At 34.3% G+C, this 16274-nt stretch overlaps 1 protein-coding gene across 2 annotated transcripts in view; it reads right to left on the bottom strand.

Annotated features, from left to right (window-relative positions):
• Nucleotides 1–488: 488 nt before the first annotated feature.
• The window catches only part of LOC106100617 (lachesin-like), a 43756-nt gene continuing 27970 nt past the window's right edge, over nt 489–16274 (bottom strand). The window contains exons 6-9 of one of the 2 annotated variants that reach the window (XM_013279551.1): nt 12605–12733; nt 7707–7826; nt 1686–1856; nt 489–1394 (exon numbers count right to left, since the gene is read on the bottom strand). In XM_013279551.1, the coding sequence (XP_013135005.1) occupies nt 1168–1394; nt 1686–1856; nt 7707–7826; nt 12605–12733 (647 nt within the window). In that variant the 3' untranslated portion in view covers nt 489–1167. The remainder of the gene's footprint in view (nt 1395–1685; nt 1857–7706; nt 7827–12604; nt 12734–16274) is intronic. The other variant, XM_013279552.1, reaches the window with a different exon arrangement.

Genomic DNA, 16274 nt, shown 5'->3' with positions numbered 1-16274 from the left:
GTATGTACATATATTGTTGGTCGACAAACGAAATTATATAGATTTAATAGACACTATAAAAGTAAATAGGAACGTGGGCTAAAATATGCTTACACTTGTTAGAAGCTTGACGACTTTAAATATTCAATTTATTCCTGTATATTGTTCACTAAATTCTTGGTCTTTAGTTAAGAATAAAACACAATTTTATGTATATGTAGTTTATTTTGGTTTCGCAGGCAATAATATACATTTGTTGTTGGCCAATATGTTATGATGGGGGAATACAAGTTACGTATAATAATTATCAACTAAAAAATACATTCAAATAAGACGATTTCGTACAATTCACTATAAATATTCAGATAAAATGTATCTCCTACGTATATACTTCGCATATAATTTACAAATTATTGTTTATAAATTCAACAATATTAACATTAACAATTACAATATGATTATAGTAGCGCTATGTATAACAAAAAAACAATGATAGCGATTTCATTTTTCCAAAATATTTCAAATAACTTCACGATTAATGGTTAATACGCAAATTAATATTAACGAGTTATTTCTACATTATTTACATATTGTAGTACATCGCACGTATATATTAAAGCAGATACAGATCGTCTCTTGCTTAATACATTTTCAGGCATAATGACATTCTGGGTACATAAGTTTCAATAACATTTCAGCAATGCTAAAATATCTAACAATTCTTTCGACGCGTTACCGGACATTTAAAGCTGTTTAAAATAAACTTTTCCAGGTCAAACGCATGGGATTACTTATTTAATTTTGTACACAATTTATTACATAACTTGTCAATAAACTGTTTCACAATTAAGCACAATAATAACACTTCCACTTGCTTGGTTAAACCACGTACCCTGTTAAGACTTGCGGCGTCATATTTACTTACATACGATTTTGGTTATTTTTTTCTACTTCTGCCGGTTTACATTTTAAAACAAGATTTATGAAAAAGTGCAATAAAAAATTACACCAAATAACAGAAGTTCATGCTTTCATCTATATTACCAAACGAAAACATAAAAAATAATTATTTTATATTAGATTTATATTATCAGAATGAAATAAAGCAAAAGGTAAAAACTTGAAAAAGCAATTACAGAAAATGTAATACTGAAGTCTTAACCTTGCACATGGCTTTAAAAGTTATTTTTAACACACTGTATACATGAGGGTAGTTATAAAATAAAATGCAGTAGGCAGTGCGCGCCGCGCAGTGCTCGCCGGGGGTCCCCCGCCGCCTAGAAAGCCCGCGTCTTCTACGCGGTTCCCGCCTTCTCGCAGTGGTCCCTGCAGACTTGATCGTACGTCGTTGCTCTCCTCAGATGCCGTATCGTTCTCTTCCTCGTTTCTCGATTTTCGATACGGCAGCTCCATTTCTGTGTATGATTTTTGATTTTATATTGATACACAAGAATGTTAGTGTTATAAATTTTCTACTATAATATAAGAGAGAATCGTTCAGAGGGAAAATAGTTGAGTGGACTTTACAAAAAAGTAGTTAATTAAATTGCACATTTGAAATTTATTGTAATCATTATCATACAATGTGTTGGATACTTTGATCTAAGGAAAGTTTTCTTTCCTTAAGTAGTGATCACTTAGTTAAAACATCCATCTTAACTTGCCTATCTAAGAATCTAAGAGTCTTGTATCAGCTATTTACTCACCGTATAATCTGATGTTCCCTTCAGCGTCGCCAATAGAATTCTTTGAGATACACTTGTACCCGCCGAGGTCGCTACGCTGTATGTTCCTGATGACGAGTCGCATCTGCACACTGTACGACGAGCTCGGGATCTCCGTCATATGGTACTTATCGTTCGATATTATCATCTCACCTGCAACAATTACGCTGTTATCGTATTCAACGTTCAATACCAATTAATTACTATTTACAACACCAATTTGCATTCATTAGCGCTAGTGGCCGTTCAGTGAAAGTTTTCATTTATTGATGAATTATCATTATAATACATATTTGGTATTTACATGCGATCAGGAGTTAGTACACTAACGTACAACTAGTTTGTTCTGTGTTTCCTTATTTATCTTCGCATAAGTTTTAATATAAATTATTGCTAAAAATACTTTAGATCTTTAGTATACACGTAATGCAACTTAAGCTATCGTAAGTTATATCCGGCAGTTCGCTTATAACAACATAGCCCTTTATTCGATAGCTTCTGCTCTTTCCGATCATTTATATTCGGCCACTTCCGACCATTGTCCGACCGGTATCGCGTTGAAATATGTTGTTTCGACATGTTAGCTGAACAATACATTGCTACAAGTTTTAAATTTAAATATTCCTACATATTTTAATTGTATTTATATTTTATTATTTGGATCGACTTATTGAATAAAACAGCTTCCTGTAATCAGTAACTGTAATATTAATTATACTTAAATATCTATGTTGTGTTTGTATTTTCATCTCGTTTATTACCTTAATATTTACTTTTGTACGCGTATGCGGGTGATGAGATCACAAGAGGTACGTATTTTTTTATAAACACGCCACAACTCTCAGGAAAGAATCGTGCTTCACGGATTCTGTTGAATTTTCTCCGCTGGCTACATTATTACCGCGGTCGAGGGTCACGTTGCTTTCCACTCACTCCACATTAAAAATTGCCTGCATTCCTTTAGTGCCGCTTATTTTGTGCCAGAGTTTTATTTTTCTTTTTTCCCAACAATAGCTTATATTAAAGCGGTTTTTATTTGAACATTTTTCGTTTATTGAACGACCTCTTGTTGGCAAACGTTGGCCTGGATTATATTATTTTAAGTTATGTGATTTTATGATTATTAAAGTTTTATTAATTATGCGGTAAAAAAATGAGTTTTACACAGTTTCTTTACATCTTTTAATGGAAAGAAAAAAACACTATTGTGGTATATAATTAATTCACGATTTTCATAGTGATTTATTCGTTGCAGAATTTCTCCACCTCAAAATGTAAAGACAAATCTTCACTATTCGCGAAAATGCAATCAAAACGTATTTTTTCGTAAATTCGAGTAAAAAACCAAGTATCACAAATTTAATAACATAAGTTGTAGCAATAACAGTCGCAATATTTGTCAGAGGAGTTGACGTTCACAGTTTAGTAATATCTGAAGGCAGAGACGATGGCCGAGTGGGTGAGTGGGCGAGTGGGAAAGTGGGCAAGTGGCTAGTGGCCGAGTGGGCGAACGTCGTGTGAATTGACCACAAATCTGCGGCGGCCGCGCTGCAAGCGACATCTGACGCCGCCCGCCTGCCAACGACACCCGCTTTTGTTTATTGCATAATAACTTCATTAATCTATTACTGTTTCATTTGCCTTCTTCTTCATATAAAATAGAGTTGATTTTGTAAATTTCTAGTTCTCTGTCTATTTATAATTTTAAACCTTATTATTATTATGAACTTACTGTTTCATTCTAATCACGATGAAGTTTCCGAGCGCAATCGTGTACTTAAGAAATTATTATGCCGTGAGCGTCCGCACGAACACTCTCATTAGCCGATTTCCCGTTTCCGGTGGAATTCGGAAGCGCAATGTCAAAATAACGAGCGTTCTGTGTAACCTGACCAAACGTATGTACTAAGATCTGAAACCCAATAGATTTCTAATCGGATGTTGGTTAAGGAAATATTATAAAGAATTAAAGTAGACTTTCCGTAGTACTAACAAACACTATTAACTTACGATTAAACAAATACGAATATTATACTCCTCCTACTCTTCACATACAAAATAATACATATTCTTCTATAGTAGGTACTTAGAACTTGCACTAACCTCCTTAATTGTCCTGTGGTTTAAAATTCGGGTTACTGTCACAACATTGTAAATAATGCCAGGCCTCGCAAAAATATAAATAAGAACTGGGGCAATTTAAATGACAATAAAAAGTTAGCGGAAGCTTGCAGGTCGGTCCGAGCGTATAGGACACTCCCATTCCATGTCGAGTGTTACCCCACCGCTTGTCCCAGCTCGTCACGCCGTGTATTACCTAATTTAATTTGTAGCGGCCGCAATTTATGGCCTACACAGTGCTACAGCGCTACAGTGCTACAGCGCTACGCCTGTTTGTCACTAATATCGCAAGCCGGCCAGTTGTGTCCTATTTGAAGCGGAATAAACGGAACCGGCAAGCCTTAAAAATATTTTATACATGCTGAAGTAGACTTGCAACTGGAAAACGTGATTTGGTTGCATTCAACAAACAATTAGCGTGGTTTGAAGCGTGGTTTATTTAGAAAAAATTAAGGTTGAAAAATAAAATGCGTTTTATTTTGTTTTTAAATTTTAATTTATTGTTTGTTGGATATAAACAATGACATAACTAACTTTTGAAGTTTTTAACAATATTGAAAAGAGAGTATAAAATTGAATTCTATTTGTTCGAATATTGTGGTATGCGGGAGTAAATATCGCGACTGTAGCCTAAAGCAATTTGAAACGGGCGGGCCAGCGGTCTTTGTTGCATATCGGACGGTAATAGAATTTGGTCCGCTTTTTGCGCAGTCGGTCGCCCCGGCCGCGTAATGGCGGGCTCGGTTGCCTTTGTAACTGCATCTAAATCTGCCTGCATCGAGTATCCATCTGGTTATTGTGTTATTAGATTATGACGTGCCTTACTTTTTAAGTCACATTTTTATAAAGGAACTAAACAGAATTATTTAGTCAGAGCTCGAAAGGAGTAAAGTATTAGACTTTATTTGGCTCACTTTTGTAGAGCTTTGCATGGAATATTTATGTATTTAAATCTTATAGCTAACATTAGCAATTATGGGTAAAATCTGATCTTGCGTTAAACAATCACATGTCCTACATTATGCATGCAATTTCATAAGTTTTGGTAAAGTTAGTATTCTATAAACAAAAATAATAACAAGACATGAACAAAGAATGTACCCAACTATAAGGGTTAAATCGAAGTACTGCAAACATTTTTAAAAATAAATCGGCCAATCGGTTTAAATTCTAGTTTAAAGAGTGTTATGTGGAAACAGGTTTTGTTCCTTTTTGCTGAGCCTCGGTGGGAAGCTGCGGCTGGGACGGCGTGGGTAGCGTGGGCGATGTGGGAAACTGGATCGCCGTGGGAGGTTGGGCGGCGTGCATGTCCCAGACTACGTAAATTCATGGCTAACTCGACTTTAGTGGGGAGCGTTGTTGCAGCCTCCGCGTCCCATGTTGTTTCCACACATTATCGCCTAGTATATTGGCAAATTTGTTTAAATGCTCCTCTTTAAACGCCTGAAACTATCAGTAAATTTCGGTTTTATATCCTACAATTTTGTTTACACAGACTTTGGAATTTCATTTTAATCAAATTTAATGGAGTGCATACGTATTTTTCGACTTTTCATAAATGTTTAACTGACGGCTCATATTAGCTCGCATTAATGAGGCCAAATCAAATTGAGGTTCTATTGTGGCAAATAAAGTATTTTCACTTTACGTCACGTTGCACCTACGCATTTTTTTAAACTTATGTATATCCGTACCATTCTCGTCAGAATAAAAAGAATTTGTTTCAAATTCGTAAACTCTGTTTGGACGTCTCAAAGTATGTGATTATGAACGTTATAATATTTTGAACTCTTTGTTCATTAAATATAAAGCTCATCTCTTCGTTCCATCAGTAACCGATGGGCGGCTTTGTCCGTCTGTCGCCGCGGCGTACCAACTTTTATCCTTACGGCGCTGTTTTAATGAGAAGTAATGAAGTTCCCGACCCTTCCGACGTTTTGTTAGGCTAAGAGCCTTATTTATATTAGTTAGGACGTGTTTTTACACTTCACTCAATATTTCTCTTTCACAAAATTATGTTTTTCTTTGCTACATGGAGGAACGAAGTAATTACTTTACATAGATAAAGGTACAATTAAAAATAAACGAGCTTTTAGCTCCTCGTAGACGAACAATATGAATTAATAATACTCGTCAGTCTGTAAAGAAAATAAGAATGCTAAGTGTCTAGCGTTTGAGATATAACTAGACTTTATCTTAAGCTGAATCTTCAAACGAATGAAAAAAGTCAAAGTGGTTATTAAAACTGGATTTTGTAAAAGTGTAAAGTAATTTCTTTCATCTCTAATGTTAATATTATTTTAATTTATATTAAGTAGAACTACTAGAGAAATTGTATATTAAAAACAAATAACATCCAGTAACAAAAGACTTGACAGTACGTAGATGGGCTTTCAATTTTTTAACATTTGACCTCAAACAAAACATTAATACAATACTGTTAAAAAAACTCCGAATGTAGTAAAAATATTTTAAAATTCGTTCTTTCATATATCCATCAAAACATTTTCATGAAATACTGTTGTTTTGTGACAAAAATAATTAATAGAGTAATAAAGCGGCCATTTTGTTTCAATATTTACAATACTTATTAATACTTTTGCTTTTATCATATTGCATATTTTTTAAAACAACGACATAAATGTGTTTTATTGTAGTACCAAAGCTTTATTTAAAAGTTTTTATGAGACATTATTTTTTCACATTGATTGCTTTTGAAACTATGGCTTCACGTTTCAAGATACAAAAGTCGTTCACAAAGTAAAGTAACAACATTATGAAAAAAATACCCATTATTTATGTATGTTAAATTTAACTATACAGTTATTAAAAGCGATAAAACAATGACATTAATAGCTTGTTAATTCTTTAACACCTTGTAATCAAAACGCTAATAAGTAACGTAACGAAAACGAGCGTGACGCGATCGCTTAGTTTCGTTTAAAAACGCATATAAAAACGAGGTAACTTGTTAGCGGGCAGCGGCGCCGGCCCGTCAAAGGATCGTAGAAAAGTGAGTAACGGTCCGCATAATTACTACTTTAGCGCTTTCAATGTGCTTTATGAATAATGAAATTAGTTGCTTATTCCGTTCTTAAGTTTCGTGCCTCGGACTTAATAAGCTTTATGAGTTACGAGTCTCCCGTAAAATATTCGACTTTCTGCTCCGCTTTTCTGTTTAGGTCGTAATCAAAGATTGTAATTAGACTTTGTTTTATGTTATTCAGATTTTAATGGAGCGAAACGTATTTGAGTTGCGTAAACGCGCCTGTAAAGTTACAAGCCTAATAAACTCTCTTATATTACAAACTTTTTTATTTAATATTATTTACATATTTTAATCTGAGTTTATTAACAAGATTTACGATATTTTTTATTAAATTAAGAAACCCCTAAACAAGTTAAATTATTAACATCAACAAGATGATTTTTGTTATTGTTACTTTCGTATATTGTCGAATGCGACATGACATTATTATATAAAATAATTAATATTTGTAACAGGTACAGGGTATCAATTCTTATTAAATGTAGATTTGAACAATGGCTGGTGGTGGAAATAAAAACAAATAAGACGAAATAAAAAAATAACAGTTCGGTGAATAGTGACTGACGAATAGCTCTTAGTTTGTTACAGACGCAAACATGTAAAATTCAAACTTTAGAGATCGCAGTCCTACTTACAAGGAAAAAGACAATAAATATTTTTTGGCAAAATAAGAAAACCCAAATATACCAAAAAAGGACAGGTTATCAAATTGAAAATATAAGAAATATAACTGTTCAATATTAAACTGAGGAAAATCTCGAAGTTTAAAATGAACCTATAAAGTTATTTCTGTAGAAAACGTAGTTTAATATCGAGAAGTTATAAATACTTACCGTTCTCCCGGGTCCAATAGTTGATGGCCTTGGGCGAGGCTTCGACGTGGCATTGCAGCGTCACGTCGGTACCCGTCGGCGCGCCCACCAGCTGATTCGGCACTTGCACTAACGGGTGGACTGCGGACGATATTGTAGTATTAGATTTATTAACACTTTTAATACCACGAATTTAAAATATATACTCAGCGATTAGTGGAGCTGTATGTTAGCTTACACTACAATTGTATTATCATTTGAAATAATTAAACCAATTAGACAGGATTTAAAAATAGATTCAATACTGCAACAGACGACCAGATGGTTTGTCCTTAAAATCTAATTGCATGGTCCAATTTAATATTTAAACTTAAATTAAAAATTGCAACGAACTTGAAATATTTGGACGGAAAGATTTTATTCAGAACAAGTTAATTGGATATCTAACATCGAAAACAATAAAAATCGAAGTATTGATTTAACCTATCCTAGGTTTCGCGGTGTAGTTTCAATCACCAGCGTACAGTTATTTAGTATTAGAGCTCGCGGTAGGTGGCGCTGCAGTTTCAGCCGCATTTTTGTTTACACAATTTTCCATTTGCATTTATTTGCCGACGGCGTGGTTATGCGCCCCGCCAGATCCGTGAAATGCCTTTAACATTTTCGTCTAGTTGAAGCCACCTTTAGCGGGTGCATTTAAATGTTATTTGCTTTGGCAAATGGTACTTGACATTAAAACTTGTTTATCGAACTGCAATCGAATTGAGTTTTGCATGCGAATACAATTTAAAATGATAAATCTATATTTTAGCTAGCGATTTCAAATAGCTTGTTTTAGTCACATTTCGTATATTTTCCTCAGAGAAAAATGGAGAAAAACTTTCTTATAAGATAATTTTTATACTAAATCTAAACTAACATGAGTGCTTTTCTCAAGATAAGTGATATACGGTTTAGTCTTTGTACGTTTTTTGCCACGTATATTTTGTTTTTAATTACAGTGGTAAGATTAAATATGGATATAAACGGTATGCAGCTTGATAAGGTATTTATTACATTAGCTCGTAGTCTGTTTGTACACAGGGTGCGCTGCGGCACGCCGGTAAAACTCTCCGCCGCTGGCAGGTGTTTACTTTGAACATTATCCGGAGACTGGCTGCGTTACTTGCGTTTGTATAAGTTATTTACTTCGACTAGTTTTCACTATTTGACATTAGCTACTGTTGAATTATTTTCTTCATTAATATCAAGCAAATGTTTACTGATTCAAAATACATTTAAGTTATAATTTTTTTTTATAAATGTTGATATCTTTTAGCACTAAAAAGATGGGGCTCCCCGTTTGGGGGTTTGAGGAGGTTTACGTCAATTATAGTGTCATAGATACAGTATATTACCATAGGCAATAGATGAAACTGCTTTTTTTTTGTAAAAATTTAATATTTTATTTTGACTCGAAGATCTTAAAACAAAGAAAGATAGATGCATGATATAATAAAAAGTATATAAATATTCATCTACTTAAACGTTTATAAAAATTACTTCTGAAAAATCTAGTTAATACTGGATGTTCTCGTGCCATTGTTTCTTAAAATACCTTTGTTCGTTGCAAACCATACTTTAATTCGTACAAAAGTATTTTTACGTGAAAGAAAATTCCTTTCTTCAACCGTTGTTTTAAAACGATTCAAAGCATTATTAAAAACCTTGTAAAATTCTATTTGCAGTAAAGCATTAAGTCAATTACATTTGTTATTCGAATAATTAAATATTTTAAAGTACAAATACTCTTTAGTGTTATTTAGAACATTAAGGGAGAAAGGAATTTAAAAACAGATTGCTGTACAAGTGTAGGCACTATTACCAACATTCTAAAGCCAGTTTACACTGAATTAAGGGAAGGCGGGTTTCCCCGGTCGGTCTTAGATCGCCGCTTATTTGCGGTTATTCTCTTTGACCGTCGTTAAGTTCCTTTGGACGGCTTTTACGAGTTTGAGTGGCCAATTTAGCGAACAAAATCTGAACGATCGGAATTTTTGTTCTAATTAATAACTCGAAGGCTCAACGAGAGCTTTGGTTATTAAATAAAGCGGAATAACGAACCGCTGGGATGTTCATCTAATTAAAATTAAGGATCAAATTGCTTTGTGTTGGATTAATAGTTTGTTAGCATAAAGTTTACCGTATTTTAATATCGAGTATATTGGAATCGATAGTTGATTAAGAAAATTTGTAAATGTGTAAGTGGATAGGAATTCCTCGCAGCAATCAAAAGTTGGGGCGAGATTTGCCGGGGAGGATTTCGCGCGGAATTCTTGAAGTGACAGTTTGATTAACCGAGTGGCGCACACGCCACAGACTTCGGATTTCTTAGCGCTTTGTCGACGTCACCTGCATCGGACCACATCGAATCTCCGCATTTATTTATTTCCATCGAATGACCAGTTTATTTTTTAACTTATACCAATATTAATCTGAATAGTAATGAAGAGACGCCGCCACTATAGATTGCATTTTGTACAGAATTTCGATCATGTTGATATTGTATAATGCAAATTATTTATTAAATGTTATTATTAATTATTTGTAAAATATTAAGTGGCTGTAGACTAATTAACATCTCTTGTTATTAATTTATGGAAGTATTACATAAATGTATGATATGTTTCTACTTGCTATGTGTCCCCTTATCTGCCCAATCTATATCCCCTTTCCATCATTTCCTTAAAAGAAAAGAGTGAGAAGGGAATGTGGACTAAAATAGGTCTCCGGCCATTCATACAATGAGATGCAATTGATCCTCTGTTAAAAATATTTTTATTATCACACAATATCATTTTAAAAGAGGGAAGGTAACATAAATAGCTGTTAAAATCTACTAGACAAATTATAGAATAGAAAGACTGCACCGCAAGATAAGTAATTAAACGGAAGTAGCGGTTTCTTTTACAAATTGATTGCGATTCATTCACCTTTTTTCTTTTCTTAAATTCACTCCGACGTCTCTCCGGAGTGAGTCGAATCGAGTAAAAGAAACTCATCGCGTTACTGAAAACTTATAGATACAAATGAATCGCTTAACTCAGAGCCGTCTAAAAAGTGTTTTTATGTTAACTGAAAGAGTCCGCAAGGCCGGCCGATAGGCTGTTATCGTTCGCTCTAGGGAGGGAAATTTAAATTAAATATTTGAGAGCGTTAATTTTGTCTCCTCATCGGGGAGCGACGCATTCTTTGTGAAGTAATTAAACGGAGTGGAAGGGTTCCAGGCGGTAGTTTGTTTGTTCGGCTGAAATTGCGTTTCCTATGAAGTGAATTTCTCCCACTTGTCACCGGCTGTGTCATTCTCTCTTCTGTTTGTTTACGTTGGGAGGGGGGTGTAAAGACCGAGGCCGCTTCGTCTGCCGCCAAACAATTGAAGTTCTATGATCCATGACAAATTAGGGAAATAATCAACATTACAAGCATGTTTCTAGTAAATTGTCATGCAGAATGTCATTAAAAATTGTTCCCTTTAAAAATACTATTTTGTTTTCATGATGTCGGTTTGGTATTTTTAAATCTATCGGATTTGCAAACATGGCAAATGTCAATAAAAATCTACAAACTGCATCAACTACCAAATGAAAGTCAACTTTCACTTAATGCAACATCAAAGAGCATTTTAAAAGTCCCAACTTAAACACAAGAGTATGTATGCAGATATAGTGGTGTCCAATCAGACGAGTGTTTACATCGGAACTGCCAATAACAGAATGCAAATACGTAGCGGACAACACGTCCAGGCCCGGACGGCGGGCGGCGGGCGGCGTGCGGCAGCGCTCGCAAAAACTTTTATACATATTGCGCTAAAACCAAAACAGACGGAGCCAATTCTCCGAACTAGAACAGTTAATTAAAAATTTAATGAAACGAGAACCGATATTGGAAAGGTGACGGGTTTATCTACAAGGATTTTAAAAATTTAAACTTTGAAAATGGATTGGTTGGATTTGGCTAAAGCAAATTATAATTTAACATTGGAATTAACTTCATTACACGATCAGATTTGAATCCATAAATCTTTTGTAAGTTGTTGGTAATTGCATTGCTATCTATTGGAATGTATCAGTAATATCAATAAAGTTAAGACGTGAATAATTAATGTAAATCTGTACCGACATTAGCAACCAATTAAACCTTTGTCAATTAAATTGAAATTACTTTCATAAGTTTAAGTAATGGCAACATTATTTTTTTACCTCACACAATTATTTCTTTACTAATGAATCTGCATTCATGTATATTAAAATTATACAATAAGTTAAAGTTACAAAGGAATGAAAAAACGAGCCTGTAGAAAAAAAAAACATAGTAGATTCTGGCATAGTAAGTTGTACAGTATATTTAGGGGGTGTAAGCAAAGCATTACATCCATACTGATTGCTGATAGTCAACAGGGCAGTAAACACGGCGCGCCGACTACAAACGAGCTCGGCCGCATTCTGATGCAAGGCACGCCGCGAAGATGATACGTGATAACACGAAAATCTCCCAATTGCTTACGTGCGCGATGCCGGCTTTGGCCCCGGCCCCGGCTAACCGAGCATTGAATAACTCCCGGTTATAAATTAGACTCGAAGATCGTCTGATAAGTGAGTTCGCTACGTGGCTTTTTTGCCTTACGCAGGTGAGTAGACTTTATCGATGGGTAAATTGATTCATGCCTCGAATTTGTAATCGCCGTGTTCATCTCGGAGCGTGTTTGCTTAAACTGTTACAACGCACATTTTGTTTGATATTGAAATGTGGCGAAATGTTGTAAGAAGCATATAATTTTTCACCTTTTAAGATACGGACTAGAAATTGTACGTGATTAGTTTGAGTAGTCTGATTTGTATTAATTTTTTTAAGGTGCTGTGTTAAATTCTACGTATACTCACAGTGTACGTGCAGCATTATCCGTTTGCTAACAGAAGGTGGGACTCCATTGGCCGCTATGCACAGGTACGCGCCCATCTCTGACCGCGTCACCTTAGTCAGGTTCACCACGTCGCCTTCCAGTGACGTCACTAAACACAAAACAAATTAAGGTAAATTGTAAATTAGGTTTCAGAATCCAATCCATCCTTACAACTTTTCTTTGATGTACAATTAGTTGAATTATTTCTACTCCCATTGATAGTTTGCCTAAACACAAATGTCTTAGAACTTGTTTTTATTCGAGTATAATTAAGTTCGAACAGTTATTTCTCAAGGATTCGAATCTAAGAAGCCAAAGCTCAAGATTGACGAGTGTTTTCTATTATCAATACTAGTGCTTGCTTTACATTCCACCGAGAAGTGTTTGGAAACACTCCGTAACGCCAAAAGTAGATGGCGCTTCGATAAACAAGTAACATTAATGGTTCCTTGTCGAGTTGTTTTCGTGGCACCTTCCTGAAATGGCACCTAAGTACGTTAACAGCCATTATTCAAACAAGAGGATAAAAAGCTAGAGCAATATTTTCCAAGGAAACCGAAGAGAGTTTAATGGTTTAAAGTGTAGAGCTCTCGGTCGACCGCGGCACGACGCTTCGTTAGCAAACAAGGACAGCACAGAGATTCAGTAGAGCTGCTATATTTATAGTAATATTTTTAAAGGTAACTCCTATTTAAATTGCTAACATATTTAAATTCCGTTTCATGTCAAAATACATCAAATGTGTAAGTAATACTTCTGTTTTTAGTATAACGGAACGATTTTTTTTAATTAAGCTTTTCACAGAAATTTTACATTTGTATTTATTGTCCAATCTTGAGGAAAATGTGTATAAATAAATTAGTTTTGAAACGTATTGGAAACCAGAGTTCACAGAAAAAAAAAACTCGCAGCTCTCCATGGATTTCAGAACCGTCTTCGGGTTGGGATGTTGAATAAACTTGGCTTGTCGATGTGTCACAAGTCAAGTGACACTCAAGCACCATAGAGTCTAGAGGTTTGTTCAGGAAAAAAGGAAATTCAATAATCGTTGATCGGAACCTCTACATCTATACCAAATTATTTCTTCGAAATCCGTAAAGCAATTTAAGCTACAAACTCTAACAAACATCCATCCATTTATCCATCTAAACTTTTGCATTTATAATATTAGTACGAAGTAAGATAAATGAAATTAAAAGTATATTTACATTAAGTACTAACAATTGTTCCAATCAAATAATTATCTAAACATAAAGAACTTTAAAAATTAAAATTTATTAAAGTTAATAGAAAAACAAATTAATGTACAGAACAGCATTCGCAGTTCTCCATGAAATATTATTTAATACCTTCGTTTACAAGAGTACCCTTCCGTGAGCTAACAGTCTTGAACATTTAAAGTAATTTATGTAAAGGAAACTCAATAAGATGGGTGTAACGAATTCGAGGGAGCTCTGCGCTGTCATTGAAAAACTATATTCATCGCGTTGTCCAACCCTCGAACTTTCCTCATTGGAATATTCCGTGAAGAAACATTGCCTCAAGTAACGGATAGCCTATATTGTTTCCTCTTCAGATTTATGAAGGTAACTTGTAACGGCTTCTTTAATTACACTTCTTTACTCAAATTGATGATTGTTACTGACGTTCAGTTATTTAAAATTGTTTGGCTTGATTTACATTACGGAAAAATGCAAGTTTTTATTGCACTTCAAGAAATTATGTTAAAATAATAATGAAGAGCATACGAAGTAACAAATGTATTTTGCAAATAAAGCCAATTTTGATAGGAACTAAGTATATACCTATAAAAGAATAGCAAGAATGGTGACGCAGTAGACTAACTAACTATACCTCAAGTAACTGATGGACATGTGATCCTAGTCCTGCAGACGTAAAACTAGGATTAGGCTCAAGACAAATTTGTAATTTCAGACAATTTTTAATTTCAAAGTCATGATTCCTTATAAAAAAGTCATTTTCTTAAACAATTCATCGACAAAACAAAAAGTATTTCCGTGATGTAGAAATGGATCTGACTACACATTTAGTCTTGAACTCGGTTCTCATTCAGGTCAATTGGTACAATATTAATGTATCTAATTATAGCAGAGTAAATGCGCCAAGTCTAGGACAGGTAATGAATAACTAGTCTCTAATCTTAACGGATTGTATAGAAGTGCTCTGAGCGTTGTGAAAGTCATTACCGGTGGTAGTTTGTTAGCTTAATGAATTGACTGATGGCATGAGAAGGTCTGAACACTGGTGGGGTTAAGTAGGATCTGCCGATTAATCAACCTGTCAGTGCTGTTTCCAATTGCTATTCGACACGAATTCTCAATATAACGACTTGTAACTTCTCAATATAATTACTAACGTGTAGAAAAACTCGCTTTCATAATGCAAAACTAACCTAAACAATATTTTTTTCATAAGAAATGAAGGAAATCGAATGGCGGAAACAGAGTTGGACAACGACGCCCATTGACATCCGCAACACCAGCGGAACTACAGATGTAAAACTTTGTATTAAAAGTAACGATAATAGATTTCTTGATTGATACTTTATCTTGTAAAAGCAGCGTACAAGGAGGAGTGGCGTCGTATTGTGAAGCGGGTCACTGATACCTGACACGTGATAACAACGACGAGTCTGTAAAGACTTAAGCGACGAAGAAGAAATATATATTGTAAAATCTATCAGTAGTTAATTAACTGCATACGTTGATTGCGCAAGATTTAGTCATAGACTTATAAAACGAGGATATGAAATATCTTAATTCCAATAACCCAACTCAATATTAATTACTGTGGCTTTCATTAAAATAGATAAAATGGAAATGACGAATGTAATAGAGACTTCCTCGATTGATGGTTCCATTGGCGGGGTTCCGTCCTTCTTTGTTCCATTTATTTGGCCAGCATAGATGAGCAGATAAGTAATTATTCCCGGACTGTCTACAGAGTGTAATCCCGAAGGATTAGAAAGGGCGGTCTGAATGGTAATAGGAGCTCCTTGAGGTGCTATGCTCTGATTTACTGCTAAGATTCAATAGTGAATATTTTAAGCTGTGATTTACTTGACGTTCAATTTTAAAGGCTTTAAATGTATTTTTTGCGCACTGAATTGTAAATTAACCGGTAAGAACGGCTTTATTTTTTCTAGTTTTTGCCCGCAACTCCGTCCACGTGACATTAAAAAAAAAATCATAAAAAAAATAGCCTATTTTACTCACAGATAATTTACCTTTCTAATAGTGAAAAAAATCTATAAAATCAGACCTAAGTTTTATAATATTAGTATATTTATTAAGATTGGTTAGAAATTAATAAATCGTATGTAACCAAATAGTTATATCAATAATTGTTTTTTTTATATTGGACTATTTTATTTGTTCCGCTATAAGCTTTTATATTGTCCCATCTAGGACCTCACGACCTTAAAAGGTATTAATGGTTTCTATTCCTGTGATCCCGTAGATTTAAAATATATAATAACTTCCAATGTAACATAAAATTCAGTGTATTTTGAACGTATATTTTATAAACTTTATTCGCTGAATCCATTACTGTTCATTTATTATTTATAGAAAAGTTAATTGAATTTAAAGTATTTTCATTATTAAGTAGGACTATGATATGTTTCTGTA

This window comes from Papilio polytes, unplaced genomic scaffold (genome assembly GCF_000836215.1).
Source record: "Papilio polytes unplaced genomic scaffold, Ppol_1.0 DF824047.1, whole genome shotgun sequence".
Lineage (NCBI taxonomy): Eukaryota > Metazoa > Arthropoda > Insecta > Lepidoptera > Papilionidae > Papilio > Papilio polytes.
The sequence above is the reverse complement of the archived record's forward strand: the minus strand, read 5'-3'. Positions and strand labels throughout refer to the sequence as shown.